Below are 20,217 nucleotides of genomic sequence, written 5' to 3'. Positions count from 1 at the left end.
CCGTTTTGCGACAAGGGTTGCACAGGCGGACGCACGCGGGCGAGAAACCGTTTAGTTGCCATGTCAACAAACACAAATGCTCTGGTTAACACAACGACGCTGAGCGACTAATTAAGTTGTTAAAAATATGCATGCAACCAATATTTTAAACGTGAGCCTCCTAAACCAATTTGTTGTAGTACCAGGACTGACCTGTGAGAGGCAGCTTTGTTCCACAAACTGGTGGAATACTAAGATGAAACTTTTTGGAGGATATTTTGGATAATCTTCCCAAAAGAACCTCTGAACACTGTTTAAAAAAGGTGACATGGCGCATCACGCTGACAACAAACAGTTCCTCTGTAGCTGTCGTTTCTTCCCCCTGTTTTTTTTTTTCTCGGCTGTGTTTGTCATATATTTAATACGTGTTCCCGAAAAGATTTATGAACTGTCTTGACTATAATCTTTCTTTGTCTAGTATGTTTGTGTTCGCTTTATTATTTTGTTTGCTATGCCTGAATAGAAATTAAGACACTCGTAGCCTGGTTTGTGAATATGGAAACGATGTATTCAAAATTATAGAACTTTCAAATAAATTTGAAAACACAAAAATATGGATCTATTTAGTATTATTATCAGTTGTTATTATATTTTCATTAAACCAAATGCTTTTTACCGCTTTCATTTGATATCGACAAATTGTCAAGCATTTCATCCCTGGAGGGTTACCGTAGATATCCCAAAGATGGCGGCCCAATATGCGCATGCGCAGGATGGCTTTTTGGGCGGAACTGTCTACGTGGGCGTTTTGGGTCAGCACAACCCACATTATAGCTTATTCCTGCACGGAGAAAAGGAAAAAAAGGCCACATTCCGCATCCGTCGCTCAGCAGTCAACTACCGTGAGTGTATCAAAATGTGCAAAGTGAAAATTTTAAGAGCCTTGGTGGAGCAGCGACTTAACGTAGCCGTCGAAGAGATTTTCGGAATGTTCGAAAGAACCATCGCCGAGTACGAGGAAGAACTTTGCCGAACAAAAGAGGAGAACGTGAGGCAACGCGAACTTCTAGACAGTGTTTTTAACCATCAAACCGAACTGGACGCAGCAGGTTTGTTTTCTAATAAAATACACATCACGTCATCCAACAGTGTGTTGTTTAGTTTGGATTTGACCGATTTGAAGTTCACCTGTCCGCCATTGCAGTCAAACGGCCACCATTTTGACGTGCTTGTTTACATTTTGCATTACGACAAAAATAATAAAAATACGGATGAGTAATTATCAACATGCCGGTTATTCACGAATCAGATTGCAACGATCATGGGAGCAAATGTTGCCTGTGTATTTCTTTAACTTTTATGGTCTCGTGAAACTATTTATACAGGTGGGCTGCATTTCTTTAGGTTTCCACGTGTCTAAACACCATATCACATATTTTAAGGGAAAAAAACCATCTTGCTGTTCTTCCCTTTTTTGGCCCAGACGTTCAGCAGGTCATGGTGGAGAGTCAAGATGATGATGAGGAGGAGGAAGAGGACGAGGACGACGAGGAGATGCCGGCAAAGTTCCCCCTAATTAAAGAGGAAGAAGAAGAAGAGAACGTATGGAAGAGTCCAGCCTTACAGGAAGAAGACGTCACCACTTTCACGCTATCCGATATGCGTTTGAAGACCGAAGATGACGCCGCTCACTCTTCACGCCATCCAAGTAAAGAAAACAGAGCCGGCGGCTCGAGTCAATCCCCAACGACAGGAACCAGCGGCGAACACGGCGAAGATCTCTGCACGAGAGCAAACACAATGGCTCCCTTATCAGATACGGAAGACCTGATGTCGCACTCTTCCGACACGGACAACAACAACAAAGAAGCGTCCAACTCCAAAGGTGAAAGAAAACTCTTCGTCTGCTCCGATTGCGGTAAAACGTTTGTCAACAAAAGCGTTTTAAAAAACCACATGGTGACGCATACGGGAGAAAAACGTTTTGCCTGCTCGGTTTGCGATAAGAAATTCTCCTTGAAGCATCACGTGAACAGACACATGAGAATCCACACGGGCGAACATCCCTATTCCTGTTCGGTTTGCGCCAAAGGATTCCGCGATAAATTTGGCTTGAGGAGTCACATGAGCAAACACACCGGCCAGAAACCGTATTCGTGTCCAATTTGCGCTAAAGGTTTATCTTGTAACTCGTCGCTACGGATACACATGAGATTACACACAGAGGAGAAACCTTTTATGTGTACCGTTTGCGGTAAAGGTTTCTCCGGTAGTTCTTCTTTTAGCGTACATCTGAGACAACACACTGGGGAGAAACCTTTTGTCTGTCCCATTTGTAGCAAATGTTTTTCCCGGCAGGAAACGCTCACCGTGCACATTAAACGTCACGCCGAGGGCCAACAGGATCACAATGCGGCTGCTAATTGTCAGAGTTGAAACCATCGTTATACCGCAATGTACCAAACCTGTTGAACTACGTGACTGCACAAGCATTTTAACCGGCGTGGCAATTAAAGCCTATTACGGCTATTCAAACATCAACCAAAATAATCGGTGTAATGATTGTTTAATTTTTATTTTTTACCTTTATGTCCTCTAACCATTTACAGCATTTGTACACTGGTCTCAAACAATGATACAAAAATCCATACCTTGTAACCTTGTATTCTTAATTAAATACGTAACGAGGATTATTGTCCTTCTAATTTCATTCATTAAACACATTAACGCCACCCAGTGCAAACGAGAAAAGGAAATATATTATTATTGGAACAGTTACAGTTTGGAATGCGAATAACAATGTCGCATGAATAGCGAATAGCCGTGTTATCATTGATGCCTATTCTAGTGTATAGGTGGTATTACTTTTTGAAATGCATCGTATATTGTTTAAATTAATTGATACAGTGATACCTCAGCTTACAAACGCTTTAGCTAACGAACTTTTTGCTTTACGAACGTTAAATTTGCGAGAATGTAATCTTGGAATACAAACTATTTTTCGGGAAGCGCCACAATGAGTGATGTGTCATTCGCGAACGAGCCGGTTCTTGGAGCTCCTAACAATGAGCTGAAAATGGCAGATGGCTTTTGTCCCCTCTATTCTCAGCCCCCAGTCTTCGGTTAAAGCTGCACGTGATTGGTCAAGATTCGTGGTAGGGGAGGGAGGAGACACACGCAGCAGTTAGTGGGGCGAGGGGTTACAGAAACACACACACACACGCAAAAGGGAGACGACAGATCTTGAAACAAAAAAAAAAAAAACTAAAGTGAAAAGGTGAGAACATGAATAGAAAACACAGTGAAATATGGACTCGTACACTACAGTTTATTTCTTTAATTACAATACCATAGCACATTTATTATACATAAAATAAGGTATATTGTGTGTAGTTTTAAGCCTTATTTAGTTGAAAAGTTATGTTTTATGGGGACCTGGGAATGGATTATTCTCATTTTAATGGTTTCCTATGGGAAATAATGTTTTGGGATACACACTTTTTGCCTTATACACACTTTCTGGGAACCAATTAAGTTCGTAAGTCACGGTATCACTGTATGTTGTATTTTTTTCTGCCAATAATCTGAATCTGACCCCTCCCACCCCCCCAAAAAAAGTACATTTCGGTCAGGCCTTAATGATTTCATTTGTATATGCATAGACGTGTTACTGATCTATGTTTGAAACTATCAAACTGGCTAGCTAGCTGGCTAGCTATGTACTGTATCAACTATCAACTAGCTGGCGAGCTAGCTTTCTATCTATTTGAGTTACTTCCGGGTTGAGTGATGGACACCTATTCTGATTTCCACAGGAGTTTTGCAAGGAATCGATGGGTGTAAATTTCACAGAAATAAAATGCAAATAATTGCATTATTGACTGTTAATGTGCAAATATGATGCAGATTACTGGACTCCGATGAAGGACAATTACGTTTCACGTGATAGTACGCTCATTATTAACGTTATGTTCTGACATTGCAATTAGGTGACGATGGAAATTCCATATCAACGTTTCTGTAATATAATCTGTCATAAAAATGTATCCAATGTTGACATATAATAAACAAAAAAAACCCAACCCTTATATGAACCTTTTTTATGTGCCTTGACACAATTATCTTTCATCATAGCATAAATGTGGAAAAAATACAAGTACTGAAAACATGTTGAATTTATTTGAATCACATTTTAATTCTGATTTATTGGGGCGTGTTTGTGTGTGTGTTACTTCCGGGTTGAGTGAACGCTGGCGTTGCTCACCCGCAGAAAAGCTTATCCTGTGACTGTAAAGTGCCCTTCATAATTTTGAAAGACGCTTATAAATGACATATAATTATTATTATTAATTCAAGAAGTTTAAAAAATAATAATCTATCTGAAACACGCATCCGGTCTCGCTGTTAAATGTAAACGTTTGTCACCGGAAATGTAGTCTTTCCATATGTCGCCTTTTTGTGACGTCTAACATAGCCTATTTTTATGTCATATGCTAGCGCCAGCCAAGTGTTGACGATCTCTCACCCAAACACCAACATCACGCGAGTAACCGCTAAAAAATACATTCAAAAATGTGTAAAGTCCGAAAGCTGAGAACGTTGGTGACGCAACGGCTGAACGTGGCCGTCGAAGAAATATTCGAATTGTTTGAGAAGACCATCGCGGAGTACGAGGAGGAACTTTCTCGAAGCAAAGAGGAGAAAGAACGACAACGAAAACTCCTGGACGCTGTTCTCAATCCTCAGGTTCAACTACGCAGAGCAGGTTAAGTAACCTTTATTTCCCTTTTTTTTTGGGGGGGGGGGCGCTACAACTACCTGTCTTATGACGTCAATTAGGCTGTTCACAATTAACTGTTTCGAAATTTCAGAATGGGATATTGTTTGATTGATTGTTGACATGCTCTCTTTCTGGCCATTTACACGCTATCTAGCTAGCGATCCGTTGGCTATCCATTAGCTATATGCTAGCTGGCTAGCTAGCTTTCTATCTGTGATTTTAATAATGACATTCAGTGTATTAGCTAACTAACTATTTAGCTAGGTAGCTATTACCTATAGGGCAATCTAGGTGACTAGATTTCCAGCTAGCTATCTGTTGGCTGTCTATTAGCTATCTACTAGCTGGCTAGCTTGGTTTCTATCTATTTACTTCCGGGTTGAGTTGTCCTGTGACTGTAAAGTGACCTTGAGAGTTTTGAAAGGTGCTTATTAATGAAATGTATTATTATTATTATTATTATTATTATTTTCCATTAGCTAGCTAGATTTTTATATACTTCCAGGTTAAGTGAACGCTAGCGCGAGTGGCTGCCGCTGCTCACCCACAGAAAAACCTATCCTGTGACTGTAAAGTGACCTTGAGAGTTTTGAAAGGCGCTTATCAATAAAATGTATTATTGTTATTATTTCCATTAGCTAGCTAGCTTTCTTATTATTATGCTAAAAATGTATTACTGTAAAGTGACCTTGAGAGTTTTGAAAGGCGCTTATAAATGAAATGTATTATTATGATTATGTATTTAATATATACATGCATACATGCTAGCTTGTTTGCTATATTAAATTTCCATTATTGTTTCTCTTGATGCCATTTTTTTGGTAATATTTCTGCGTGTTTTGGCTTGGTTGTTGCAGATATTCAGGAAGTGTTGGTGAAAAGTCAAGAACAAGTTGAAGATGTCTACAGGGATGGGCCGGTAGAGCCCACCCACGTTAAAGAGGAAGAGCAAGAACCGTGGAGCAGTGGGGAAGTGGAGGAGCTTTACATGCCGGAGGAAGAAGCAAAATGTCCTCACTTCACATGGACTGGCGACATCCGCGTAAAGAGCGAGGAAGACAAAGATCAGTCCTCACAGCTTCATGGCCGTCAAACTGAGGAGAGCATGGAATCTGCTGCCAACACGCACGTGCTGGACTTCAATCCCCTCTCAGACACGCCCGTCGTGATGTCGCCGTTGTCTGACACGTATCACAGCCTTGACGCCAAGGTGCCTTCAAACTCCAAAAGCACCAAAAACCCCTTCGTCTGTCCCCAATGCCAGAGATCATTCGCCAATAAAAGTTCTCTAAAAATGCACATGATCATACACACGGGCGAGAAAAATTTTGCCTGTTCATTCTGCGCTAAGCGGTTCTGCAGAAAGTCCGACATGAAGAACCACTTGGCCACGCATACGAGAGAGAGACCTTTCACCTGCGTGATTTGCGCCAAGGATTTCACTCTGAGGAAGTACTTGATGATACACATGAAAACACACGCGGGAGCGGCACACGTAGGTCCGCGGGCGAGGACAAAAGACCGCCATAGCGAGGCGATCTCGAACGGATGCTCCACGACGAAGACGCACGGTGTGGAGAAACCTTTTGCCTGCTCGCTTAGCCCCAAACGCTTCAGCCGGGGTGACGACTTGAAGCTGCACGTGAGCAAACATGGCGGCGGGAAGATGTTAGCTTGCCACGCGCGCAATAAAAGGTTTGCCTATCAGAAGAACGCAATGATACACACCAGGACGCACGCGGGGGAGAAACCATTTGATTGCAACGGGTGCCGCCCCAGGCGCTCTTGCAAGTATCAGCTCGACAAACACAGGTGCTTCGTAATGGACGGCGCGGACGTGGCGGCGCATTCTGAAGCGACGGACAAACGGACTAACATCTCCGCACATGAGGACACACACCGGGGAGAAACCCTTCACATGCCCCGTGTGCAACAAAGGCTTCTCCACCAAGACTTACGTCTCCATGCACATGAGGACGCACACCGGCGAGAGACTCTTTAGCTGCGACGTCTGTCACAAAAGATTCACTTTTAAGACGCAAGTCTACAGTCACGTGTGTACCGGATATCAAAACAGCAATAACGACACTGCGGGACTTTAAAGGCGGGCGCCAGACTATTTGTTTCAAGTTTGTCCTGTTTCCTATAATAATAAAATGAAATTTCATTTATAAGCGCTTTTCAAAACTCTCAAGGTCACTTTACAGTCACAGGGTAAGTTTTTTTTCTCTGGGTGAGCAGCGGCAGACACCCACACCCACTTAGATAGAAACCTAGCTATATAGCTATTTAGCTAGAAAGCTAATACATAGCAAATAGCTGGCTAGCTAGGTAGCTAGATAAATAGCTATTTAGCCAGACAGCTGATAGATAGCAAATAGCGAGCGAGCTAGATAGCTAGCTAAATAACTAGCTATTTAGCCAGACAGCTAATAGATAGCAAATTGCCTGCTAGGTAGCCAGCTAGATTGCAATTTAAGCAGATAGCAAATAGCTAGGTAACTAGCTAGATGGATATATACCGAGATAGCTATTTAGCCAGACAGCTAGACTAATAAAGGCAAATCCAATCCAATTTAGTCAGACAGCTAATAGATAGCAAATAGCTAGCTAGATAGCTATTTAGCCAGGAAGCTATTAATAATAATAATAATACGTTACATCTATTAGACAGCAAATAGCTAGATATATAGCCAGCTAAATAGCTATTTAGCCAGACAGTTAATAGAGAGCATTTCTTTCATAACTTTGCTGCTGTGAAATGTAAATTTCTCCACTGCGAGACTAATAAAGGCAAATCCAATCCAAATATAAATGTGTCCCCTCTCAAAAAAGATTTTCACATTATTCAACGACCGCACAAAAATGCTACTTAGTATCAAACAAAATGTAATTCTAAAATATAAATTTAATGTCAAACATTTTCACGATAAAGAAAAAAAAAACAAAGACAACGATTACGAGGTGGCAGCAACGCGGTTATCCGCGTAAATTCACCACCGAAGAAGAAAATGCGGAAGTCATCAACATTGCCGTGTTGGCTGCTGGCTCGCGTTCGCTCTCTTTGCAGCCATTAAAAATGTGCAAAGTGAGGATACTCCGAGAGTTGGTGAAGCAACGACTAAACGTGGCTGTCGAAGAGATCTTCCAACTCTTCGAGAAAACCATCGCGGACTACGAGGAGGAACTTTGTCGATCCAAAAAGGAGAACGAGCGACAACGCGAACTGCTGGACGCTGTTCTCAAGCCTCAAGTTGGAAAAATACACACGTCGGGTTTGTTCTCGAGTTTGATCACATTTCACATTTCTACGATTTTATTTTGTAATCAATAATTGGTGTCGGCAACTTTGATGTGCCCGTCTGCATTGCGCTAATTTTATTGAATTAACTGACGTAACCATAGCGACAATCAAGAAACTACTCAATTAACTAATTCACTGCCATTCACGAATTTATTCGCGAATCAAAACTATGACGTAGAGCGCCATTCCCGAATTTGTTCGAGTTTTGTTAAGTCTCTGGGAAGCACATTTTCACTCACCGTATTTTTTTGGGGCAGGGTGCTGGTGTGAATGTTTTAATAACTTCATATTTGTCTTAGGTTGTAATGTGGCAGTTTTTTAACTCATTCACTGCCAGACGATATTAAAAAAAACTCCAGTGCCTGGGTTTTTGTCATTATCACTCGAATTCCATGACCCACAGAATATTGAGTTTTAGGACTACATAAACATCCAATGCAGCATAAGAAACCTTAGACTCTCTTCTTTCATCAGAAAAAAAAGAGTTAATTCCTAAGTTATATGCGTCTCGAGTTATCTGAGTGTGAAATGGGGCCCGCGGTACAAAATACAATACAATACAGACATTGATTTAGGACTACACAAACATGAGGATGCACGCTGGTGAGAAACCTTTTGCTTGCTCGCTTTGTCCCAAACGCTTCAGTGTTCTAAACCTTAGACTCTCTTCTTTCATCATTAAAAAAGAGTGATTTCCTAAGTTATACGTGTCTGGAGTTATCTGAGCTTGAAATGGGGGAGGATGTCCAAAATACAATGCAATACATACATATTGGTTTATATAGCGCTTTAACAAGAGCTGAAGCTGGAACTAAGCGTTTACATACCAAACAGGGAAATACTGCCCCCTTGTGGAAGGGATAAAAACATTGCCAAAGGCCATGTCCAGCGCTTTATCGGCACCCAAAGAAGAAAAAACAAAACTTGAACAAATTTAGGAATGGCGCTCTATGTTATATTTTCAATTCCCGAATAAATTCCTGAATGGTAGTGAATGAGTAAAAAAAAAAACTGCCCTCAAATTCTAGACTTTGACCAAGTAGTAGTATTCCAATTTTTCGCAGAAAAAAAAAGTTCCTCCATGTTCCTTTTTGTCCTTCAGACATCCAGCGAGTATTGGTGGAGAGTGAAGTAAAAGAAGTTACCTCTGAGAAGAACCAGGGGGGGAGCCAAAAGAGCCTCTTCATGTCAAAAAAGAAGAAAAAGAAGACCAGAATTATTGGAGCAGCTTTGCCGTCAAAACCGAGGACGACAGCGCAGGTGGTGAACGCGTAGAGGGCAACCTAAGCGGCGGCAGCTGGGAAATCGAAACGAAAGTCAACACGGACGACATCATCTCCGATTCGTCCGACACGGAACTCAGCGACGAATCTCCGGACGCTAAAAGTGACAACGACCCGTTAATCTGCACGGAATGCGGCAAAACGTTTATCCAGAGGAAGAACTTGAACCGGCACATGAGGACACACAGCGGGGAGAAACCGTTTGGGTGCTCGTTTTGCAGCAAGACCTTCACTAGGAAGTCCGATTTGAAGGTGCACGTGCAGGCCAAACACACGGGCGAGAAGCCCTTCGACTGCGACGTCTGCGCCAAAAAATTCCCCGTTAAGAAATATTTGATGATTCACATGAGGACGCATTCTCTGGAGAAACCGCTCGCTTGCTTCAAAATATCCGCCGCCAGCGGGGAATTGGAAACGCACGGCGGCGCATCGCAAGTGCCGCCGCCGTCCGACCCCTCCCAGTTCATCTGCGCCGAGTGCGGCAAAACTTTCAGCCTGAAGGGGACGCTAAAGCGCCACATGCGGACGCACACCGGAGAGAAACCCTTCAGCTGCACCGTGTGCTCCAAAAGCTTCTCCACCAAATCGGACATGAAGACGCACGCGGAGACCCACTCGGGCCGCAAACCCTTCAGCTGCACCGTCTGCGGCGAGACCTTCACGCTCAAGCAGTACCTGAAGATCCACATGAAACGCCACTTTGCCGACAAGCCCTTCGCTTGCGCCGTCTGCGCCAAACGCTTTTTCACCAAGGCGCACTTGAAGACGCACACCAGGACGCACACGGGCGAGAAACCATTCAGCTGCGAGGTTTGCGGACGCTGCTTCTTCTGCAAGCGGGACGTCCGCACCCACATGAGGACGCACACTGGTGAGAAACCTTTTACCTGCCCCGTGTGCCATAAAGGATTCTCCACCAAAGCTTACGTCAGCATGCACATGAGGACGCACACTGGCGAGAGACTGTTCAGCTGCGACGTCTGTCACAAAAGGTTCACGTTTAAGACGCAAGTTAATAGCCACGTTTGTATCGGGCGGAAAAAAAACAATCAAGGGTCCGCGGGACAGTAGCTCGATCTTTGACGCCTATCGTCGTCAGTTTTGCTGTAAAAACTACGGTTTTCATGACCCCATTCCGGGTTACGGTTTTATAATGAAATAACTCGGTTTAACGAACCCCTTGGCTGACGAACTTCGGTTTACGAACGTTAAATTTATGAAACTTTTACCTTGGCATACAAACTATTTTTCGGGATGCCACAATGAGTGATGTATCGTTCGCGAACGAGCCCGTTGTCCAAACAATAAAATGGCAGCCGATTTGTTTTGGTCCTCTATTCCCCGCCCCCAGTCGTCATTAAAGCCACGTGATTGGTCAAGAATGTAGCAGTGAGGGGGGGTTGGGTTTACAGACAGAGAGAGAGTGAAGCCATTATTCTCAGATTAATGGTTTCCGATGGGAAATTGTTTTTTTTGGGATACACACTTTTTGCCTTACACACTCTGTCTGGGAACCAATTAAGTTCGTAAGCCAAGGTATCACTGTCCAGTCGTTTCGTGAGTTCGACTTCGCTCAAGAAAAGGTGAAAATGATGCGAGTTTGAGATTCATACCTGTCAACCTTGGCTAATAGCTGCTCGTATAAATGATTACAATTCCTGTATAAAAGTTGTCGTACGCCATACATTATTTGAAATGATAAAAAAGAACCGCGAACAAGCCGTTACTGCGCATGCGCAGTAACCTGGACCCCAGTGTATTACTCTGCTTTTCTGCTTTCAAAAGTATGAATGTATTGCATTGTATTTTGGATCTCTGCCCTCATTTCAAGCTCAGATAACTCCAGATCGCTTAGGAATTAACTATTTCCTGTGAAAAGAAGAGATTCTAAGGTTTCTAACACTGTATTGAATGTTTATTCAGTCCTAAAACTCAATATTCTGTGGGTCCTGGAATTCAAGTGACAATGACAAAAACCCTGGCACTGGAGTGGGCACAGTTTTGCATGCCTATGGCAGTGAATGAGTTATTTTTTTTTTTTTTTTAAATTGATCCGAGCCATTTTTCACTTTCTGCTTCAACAGATTTTGACGTCGGGAGTCATGCTTTCGATGGGTCGTGTAAGAATAGAAATATCGTAGCGCTATTCTGACACCCACGCAGATAAAGTAGGCTATCGGCTATTGCCGTTGTGATGAAGTCATGTGGCTATTTTAAAACGAAACAAGATACAGTGATACCTCGGTTTTCGAACCTCTTGGCTTACGAACTTTTCGGTTCAAAGGCAGAGTGTAGACTGCAAGGTTAAAATACCCATCAATCAGGCTCCACGAATAATCCGCACAAGCCATCTGGACACTTGATGCAAAAAGCTATCAAGCCAGCTAAACAGAACACAATTGATGAGGAACAAGGTAAAATTATGGCAGAGAAAGCACCTACAAGGGATCATTCCTCAAGATGGTGAAAGAAGAAGGCTACGTTCCTCATCAAGTGTTTAATGCTGATGAAATCGGCCACTCCATTCCATCAAGCCATCAACGACCATCACAAAGGTAAATAAAACTACTTTATGATAAAGTACTGTTTATTTCATGAATTAGAATACTATAGCACATTTATTATACATAAAATAAGGCGTATTTTGTGTACTTTTAAGGCTTAGAAAATTAGAAAATTATGTTTTATGGGGACCTGGGAACGGATTATTCTCATTTTAATTGTTTCCTATGGGAAATTAATTTTTGGGATACACACTTTTTGCCTTACACACTGTCCGGGAACCAATTAAGTTCATAAGCCAAGGAACCCTGTAATTGTGGCGTGATGACGGGTACACACATTTTTAACAGTGGAAATTCCTCCTGGGGTCTGTCACGGGCCCACTCTACTATAATCAGTAGATTGACGAGGAACCGCGAATAGTTGAGGCGGGGGGGCAAATGCGATAGCAGGGCCCCACAAATAGACCAGAAGTGAGACTCCTGAGTTGCTGGTCACGCTCCCAAAAAGTCACTTCCCCGAGCCCTGAGATGTTCCTCATATGGGCACGGTTGCCCCGCAGCCAAGCGGAGAAGCCCCTCTGCCGGAACTGTGGCTCGCTGTCTGAAGTGGACTAAGATGGGCAATTTTGTTTTTCTTTCCCTTCTCAGCCAAGCCCGCACTCAAAAGTTTGCTAAATTTAATGTTCTATTTTCAACTAGCTTACTCATGCAAGTCTGTGTAGGGTCTCATTCGTACAGGATTGGTCCGTCGAGGGAAAGTTTTGTGGCTGGCTAGTTAGCTGGCTAACTATTGGCGAGCCAGCTTGCTGGCTGGTTAGCTGGCTATCTATTAGCTAGCTGGCTGCCTATCTGGTGGCTTGCTAGCTGGTTGGCTGTCTATCTATTGCCTATCTATTAGCTAGCTAGCTGGCTCTCTATAAGCTATCTAATGGCTGGCTAGTTGGCTGGATATCTATTAGCTAGCTAGTTAGATGCTATCTATTAGCGAGCTGTCTGGCTATCTTGGCTATCTGGTGGCTTGCTAGCTGGTTGGATGGCTATCTATTAGCTATCTGGCTGGCTATTAGCTATCTGGTGGCTGACTGGCTGGCTATCTTTTAGCTAGCTAATTAGCTGGCTATCTATTAGCTAGCTCGCTGGCTGGCTATCTCTTGGCTATCTATTAGCTAGCTGGCTAATGAGGGGGGTCCGGCACAGGGGCCAAACAGAACAGAGGTCTGGCACGACCACCTCTGAGGAGCGAAACATTTGACACCGTTAAATAAGTACAAATGACGGCTGAATAAACCTTTTCCTCAATAACTTCATTTCATTTCTTAAGACAGTGTGGTGTTTTTTCGCGTGACGCATTGCAATCATCTGTCAGGGGGGCAATACCCTACCCCGCCCCCTACTGACAGCAGTCCAGCTGTGAAACCTGAGACAAGGAAGCCAAATTTAGCCTCCAACCAACACACACACTCAGCAAGAAGCCCCAGCCGAGGACCGCAGAGTCACTGCGGACCCCGAACCCGAGAGGTGGTCCCAGACCTATCTGACTTCCAGACCATTAAGGGACAAGGACGCTCATTCTTGAGGCTTAACTGGAAAGACAAGACAAGAAGGAACTCTGGAGGAGAAGCCCACTTGAAGGCAGGTATGTGTTTGATCGGGGTGATTGATATTTATTGATCAGGGATTGTTTGGTATTGAGGATTCTAGAGCTGCAATTGGGACAAAAATGGTAATGTGTTTTATGCGCTATTTTACTGTTGGGTATTTTCAAACGTGCTGTTGGATTCATGAGTTATCAAATCATATTTATTGATTTGAATCAATGAATGAATTGCTATTGCTATGATGTGCTAAGTTGAACCCTGTAACCGTTCTCCATGCCAAACGGTCTTGAATCAAGGACTCTGCACGGATGTCTGCTTTTGACAAAAGCTCAAATGTTTAGACTTATGTTTGTGTACTAAATATCCGCGTAAAGTTTATCATTTCAAATAAATGTGACATCCGACGTATGTTCCGAGTTTCGTTCCGACCAAGAGGTCGTAAGTCAAAATCCATTCATAATGTTGAATGGAGACTCGGAGGCTAAATGACACGCAAACACTTCTCCTCTGGTGCCATCACACAGTCGATTGCTGTGCGAGAGTGACATGCTGGCTGGCTGGCCAAAATTGTCGTACGCGTTGCCTGCGTGCTAGCGCGTTGCGGTGCCAGGCCCAGAATGAAAATGTTAAAAGATAGGGTCTGGAGGTCGTAGTCATAAGTATGGATGGTCGTAAGTTGAGCTGGTCGTAAGTCGGATGCTACCTGTATTTCCAAAATGTCCGTCTTACCCTTTCCATGGGAACCGACCTCTCGTTCCAGGTTGTTTACTTCTCATACAAAATACACTTCAATCCCATTTCACGTCACAGAAGACCCGACGGGCTTCGGGTGGTGTCGTGTGAAATTTTCCACCTTCATATTTAATGTCGACCGCCATCTTGGAATCAGGCGTTTAAGAGCTATTTGTAATCTGGCTTGGTAAACATCACCCGCACTTTACTTTTCGCGGGATGATGAAGGACCCCTACTCGTGGCTTGGCCCATCGTGCGACGAGGGCGTCGGAGTGCCTGCAGCACGGCCTCGGTTTAAAAATAACAGCAGCTGCTCCTTTGGGACGGCATGAGGCCTTCAGAGCATTTAGCGATATGTACTATATGTTGTTTTGTAACACGCTCAAACGGTTGCCAAAAAACTCAATGAAATAAATAAATATACGTACATATATTTTTTTGTTTAATTATGGGAGGTCCATATTAAAAAAAATAACATTTGGATGATGAAATCTTTTAAAAAATGCGTCTTGTAGCTATGAAGGGGGCAACCAGGCTTCTTCTAAATATAGATGCTACATTGCTAGCATCATATTTATGCCCACACATCCCCAATTGTTTGAGCCACAAAAAATATTCGCTTGTCTTGAACAAATCCCATTTGAGTTGTCCACGGGGTTTTCCACACCATGATGAGAGGCGCTAGCTAGTCGCAAGCTAACAAGCGCCCATAGCTACTTTCGGCCGTCAAGCAGGAGAATTGGGAATCTAAAGAATGGCACCAAGCTACTCTGTAAATTGTGGCAAGCTAGGAAAGAAGTATTATGGGGTCGATTGAGGTAGCTAGCTTGCTAGCTGAGGTGGTAGAATTAGTCTTAGGTCAGTTCTTGGTGTATTAGCCATGTGTTAAATTCTTCAGAAGGCCAATATTGGCTATCGTGGCTCAACAGTTGACACACAGTTACGCTAAGTAATGTTTTCAATAACTGAAAGACAGAGTCTGAAATTTTGAGATCTATCGAGGTAGCTAGCTAGCTTGATAGACTTGAACTTGACTTTTAGCAGTCGTATCAAACCAATCACTAAAACAGCTTTTTACTAACTGTAAAAATAACCCTCCAGACTGAATAGTTTCTTGATCCAGGCAGACCTGGAGCTGCTTATAACTCCAGTCGACTTGATTGTTCGAATTGTCTTCTGACTGGACTCACTCAGAAGATCATCAAACGACCGCAGCCCAAAGACTTTAAACTGACCCTCAGTCGGGCTGTAGAATATATTTTAAAATTCTGTCCAAGGTCCATAAATCACAGAACGGTTTGGGCCTTGTATGTACGACTACAACACAGAGTAAGGACCTTCAAATGAAAAAGCTTTGGTTGTTTTCCAGGATGCAGGACGGGAGTTGGAACCAACCACTCCCGCCGATCTCCGTCCTGCTCAAGGACTCCACGGAAGGTGTTCCAGCAGCTGCGATAGAGGGTGACGCCGCCCTCCCGACTGAGCCGGACATCGGCGATGGGGACTTCGCCGACCTCACTGCCTTCCTGAGCGCAGAGGAGATCAACCGTAGCCTGGATCTGGCCTGGGAGGCTTTTGAGGACACAGTGGAGGACGGGCATTCGGACCTCCAAAAGACGCCTTTGAATGACAGTGAAGTTGTCCAGGAAATCAAATCCTCCAGCACGGATGACACCACCCCACCGCTAAATCAGGCGAATGGTTCCTCACCAGAGAAGATGGGACGCCACAATCCGGTCCCGCCGGTCTACAAGCAGGATAAACCTCGACTCCTTCACGAAGGCTTGGAGCTAAACGACCGCACGTCATCGGCTTCGGAGTTCTGCAGCCGCGCCGCAACCTTCATCGAGGAGCTATCATCCATTTTTAAAGGTTCTTCTCACCTGGATCACGGTGGAGACGAGGAGTCATCCTCCCCGGACAGTGGATATCTATCACCCGGGAACCAACGACCGGGAACTCAGGGCGCTACGGCCGTGCCCGCCAAAACCTGCCAGACGGAGCAGAAAGTCGGACCTCCGGAGGGGGCGCCGGTCGCTCCAGAGCTTAAACCCTCCGGGACCGCATCGGGACCCCTATCCACGCCGTGTTTTGTGCAGAAACTGAAGAGTCAGGAGGTGGCGGAAGGAAGTCCCATTCGTCTGGAATGCAGAGTCAGTGGAAACCCACTACCACTCATTAGGTACATCCCTTTTTTTACTTTCTGAGGGTTAACTGTGGGTTCATTATTTGGCAAGAGATTTTCTGTTTGGGAACTAACAAATTGTTTAGTTCAAGGTGGAGTCACTATTTGGCAGGTGGCAAAGATCTTCAGGGAACGGTCAATTCACTTCAATGTGGGTTGACTATTTAGCAAATGGCGGTGTGATTTTGTGTGAGTTTCTGTATGTGAGCTCATGCCAGTATCATCTTCTGCGTGAGTGTGCTCATTATTTTTCATCATTCCCATTGGTGTTGAACAAGTGGCTTCAGTTGAATGCAGGTTTATTATTCGGCAGGAAGCAAAGCAACATTCTCAACCGCGGGTTCACTATTTTGCAAGGAGTTCAATGGGGCTTCATTATTTAACAAGAAACAAGGCACTTCAGTTTTACTGGGGTTCGCAATTAAATATGGAAGCAGATTAACCAGGGCTCTCAGGTTGGGGGGAGCAGAGGACTACTCCCTGCGGCTACCCTGATTACTTCTATTGTCCTGCCTGAGTATGGGGTCTACGACTGGCCTGATTGCCCCATTTGATCTGTTATCACCTCATCAACATAACTAAGCCTACGTTGCCTAAGAAGTTGGTTATAGGAACGATCCAAATTGAACCTCACCCCACCATGGCGATTTAGTGAAGGGTTTTGCTGTTTTATGAAAAAAGCTTCTCATCGATGGACAAAAAAGAAGAAAAGCAGAGCTAGTTAGACACCATTTTCACTATTTGGCAAGAAGTGCAATGTGAGTTCCTTGTTTGGTGAGTACAGTTAAATATGGGGTCAATATTGAGTAAGTAACAGGTGTCCATTTAAATGTCACAATGAAATGACATCAGAATGTGTCTGCGGACGCTCTGCAGACCGACCGTGAGAGTGTGCACATATCAGTGAAAATGTCCAGACTGAACGCGGCTCTGTCCATCGGTGATAAGGTCGAGCGAGACCACCCCACCCTCCCATCCCTGCTTGACTTTCACTCTCTGTGAATCCGGTACAATACCAGATCCAGTTGACGTAGGGACACGTCTCATTTTTACGTCTGCAAGTTATTCCACGTGAGAGGACAAACTTACTCACATACACACACATGAACCAGCTAGCACCCACACCTGAGTTATGCACAGGATGCTAAAAATACACTGCACTCTTGTTTCCAGATATGTCATCCCAACACACACACACACACACACACACACACACACACACACACACACACACACACACACACACACAACACACACACACACACTTTTTTAAAATTTGACGTATCGTTTTGCCGATGCGAGCCAAAGTATTGAGCACAAACCATATAATGTGTTTTTTGTTGTTAGTATTTTGATCTTTTGTACCCCCATCCATCTTGCGATCCAATGCATACCACATCACCACCCTCCCTAACAGCTCTTGACCCAAATCTTATGACATCATATGATATACGGTACCCAAAATCAATCTATATATGGAACGTCTCATCCCGTGACCCAAAGCGTACCATATCATATGACCAACTGCAGTCTATGGAAATTAAACCGTCATTGTAACTGTCCCCCGACTCCCACAAGACGTTTTAATTCTGCCCCAATTATTACACACATCATTTTGAAGGAGCTTGCTAGTATAGTTTCTAGTTTATCTATCTATCTATCTATCTATCTATCTATCTATCTATCTATCTATCTATCTATCTATCTATCTATCTATCTATCTATCTATCTATCTATCTATCTATCTATCTATCTATCTATCTATCTATCTATCTATGCCTTTATTAGTCTCACTAGAAATTTACATTTCACTAGCTAGTAGAAAAACTATCTATCTATCTATCTATCTATCTATCTATCTATCTATCTATCTATCTATCTATCTACCTATCTATCTATCTATCTCGCTCGCTAACTCGCTAGCTAACTCACTTGTTATCTCGCTAGCTAACTACTATCTGGCTTGCTTGCCGTGTATTTAACTGTACGTCTGCGTCTTGGCCGCTAGAGGGAAGCAAATACCATTAGTCCATCGACTGGCGTGTTTGTGGAACTATTTTTGGGATAAATGATATCATATTCAGTGGTTTTTATCTTACATTTCCTCTCAGAAATTAGCCAGTATTAATAACGGAGCAGGATGACTTTGTCACCCAAAAATGAGTGAGCGAGTTTATGGCAGCTTAAAAAGAGACACTTTGGCCTCCCGTGTGTGGTCGACCACAGTTTGTTTACAATTTGTTAGAGTCCATTTGCCAATAAAGTCAATGAGCGTTGAATAATCTCAGTATAAGGGAACAGCCACTACCATGGGGCAATAGCGGGGTCAACATTAGTTGTTCAACAACTAAATCCCCACCACCACAAACTGAGCCCCAATCTCATCAGTCCTTCGTCAGACACGAAATGACGTCAGCCACTCAAGTAAGGAAGTAAAGACATTGGTTTAGGATGGGATACATTTCTGACCGCTATGCTTTTTGAAATTATTTCCAATTGTGTAATGATGATATGTACATCATTGCCATACACATTGAGAATCGGCGTATGCCCCCCCTTATTTATTGCGCAAGATTTGTGATTTTATAATTTTCCGTTCGCCGCGTAATTCGGCAACATTTACTTTATTTCAACAACATACCTTCAAAATAAAAGCAAATATGACAACGAATTAGACTAAAGTGTTTAATTCCTTTGTTGGATTGTAAAGTCGACGTTTTGACTCGTCCGTCTTTGATCTTCTCTCCTGTTGTTTTGACGACACCTTTGCCATTATGCCGAGTAGACCTAAAAATCCATCTTGCACAATTATAGTGTCCTCGGGTAGCCGTTTTTCCCTTGAGTCTGATGCTCTTCCGTACCATTACGCTAAATGCAACCCAAACAACAGGTGAGCGTAGCCGAGGAGGGGGGGGGGGGGGTCTGTTATCATGTCGGCCTCGTCTCCATTGACCTTATAAACTCATCCATCCGGGAAATACCGCCGGAATTGGCGAGCTGTACTTCAGTGAGTTTAATTCGATTTTGAAAAAAATAGTTATTCACCGGGAGTGTTTGGAAGACCCCCCCCCCCCCACACATTTTCTTACACATTAGTGATGGGATTTCCTGCTCCTTTTAGAGAGCCGATTCTTTTGGATCGGCTCACTAAAAAGATCCGTCTCTTTTGGCTCCCAAATGGCTCTTCAGTTTTTTGTTGCTTAAATTGCCTACCAAAAATCATGTAAAATTATGTGAAAAACAAATTACGCATGTAAAAAAAAACATTATCAAATATTATTTATTTGGCTTGCTTTTTATGTGCACAGAGATCATCCACAAACTTTCACTTTCCCCGTGGTTAGTCTGGTGATGATCAGCTGTCACTAATTTGCTTTTCATATTAATAATGCTATCATACCAACTAGTAAAAAATATCACAATTAAATAATAATAATAAATAAAACACCATAATACCATAACATTTGTCCACCTGTCTACCCTAACGCCCCCCCCCCCCCCCTTCTTCTCACTGTTGCGTGTGTCTGTAATTCTCCCCTCCATCCTCTACAACGGATATCGACCAATCACTTGCGGCTTTAACCGAAAATTGGGGGCTGGGAATAGAGGACAAAAAAAAAATCGGCTCCCATTCTCGGCTCCTTGTTTGAAGCGGCTCTTCCATCATGTTAGAGAACCGGCTCGTTCGCGAACGACACATCACTAATACATATGGCCTCAACTAGAAAGCAGCCGAGTGAAGTCATAGAAGGTGACCGGCTGCTGACTCATGACGCAGCCGCTTTGTAACGCTGACTTTTTTTAACGACCCCATCCCCCCAGGCTTCACTTGAACTCCTCCGCATGTCTAC

At 43.4% G+C, this 20,217-nt stretch overlaps 4 protein-coding genes across 5 annotated transcripts in view; all 4 read left to right on the top strand.

Annotated features, from left to right (window-relative positions):
• Positions 1-787: 787 nt before the first annotated feature.
• On the top strand, positions 788-4,061 carry LOC148895069 (uncharacterized). Its single transcript, XM_089001099.1, has 2 exons — positions 788-1,088; positions 1,463-4,061. Exons 1-2 carry the CDS (start codon positions 896-898, stop codon positions 2,413-2,415), a joined length of 1,146 nt encoding a protein of 381 aa, XP_088857225.1. The 5' UTR covers positions 788-895; the 3' UTR covers positions 2,416-4,061.
• Positions 4,062-4,461: 400 nt separating this feature from the next.
• LOC148895068 (uncharacterized) lies at positions 4,462-7,518 on the top strand. Its single transcript, XM_089001100.1, is given in 3 exon segments — positions 4,462-4,744; positions 5,617-6,635; positions 6,637-7,518. Coding segments are annotated over 3 exon segments (1,437 nt in total). The 5' UTR covers positions 4,462-4,551; the 3' UTR covers positions 6,862-7,518.
• Positions 7,519-7,788: 270 nt separating this feature from the next.
• LOC148895067 (uncharacterized) lies at positions 7,789-10,666 on the top strand. Its single transcript, XM_089000209.1, is given in 3 exon segments — positions 7,789-8,034; positions 9,166-9,227; positions 9,230-10,666. Coding segments are annotated over 3 exon segments (1,446 nt in total). The 5' UTR covers positions 7,789-7,838; the 3' UTR covers positions 10,418-10,666.
• Positions 10,667-13,333: 2,667 nt separating this feature from the next.
• palld (palladin, cytoskeletal associated protein) overlaps positions 13,334-20,217 on the top strand; it is a 36,584-nt gene continuing 29,700 nt past the window's right edge. Inside the window, exons 1-2 of one of the 2 annotated variants that reach the window (XM_089000200.1) lie at positions 13,334-13,486; positions 15,551-16,363. In XM_089000200.1, the coding sequence (XP_088856326.1) occupies positions 15,552-16,363 (812 nt within the window). In that variant the 5' untranslated portion in view covers positions 13,334-13,486; position 15,551. The remainder of the gene's footprint in view (positions 13,487-15,550; positions 16,364-20,217) is intronic. The other variant, XM_089000201.1, reaches the window with a different exon arrangement.

Source organism: Hippocampus bargibanti, linkage group LG07 (assembly GCF_051943395.1).
Source record: "Hippocampus bargibanti isolate YZ-2025 linkage group LG07, ASM5194339v1, whole genome shotgun sequence".
In the NCBI taxonomy this organism is placed as follows: domain Eukaryota; kingdom Metazoa; phylum Chordata; class Actinopteri; order Syngnathiformes; family Syngnathidae; genus Hippocampus; species Hippocampus bargibanti.
The sequence above is the reverse complement of the archived record's forward strand: the minus strand, read 5'-3'. Positions and strand labels throughout refer to the sequence as shown.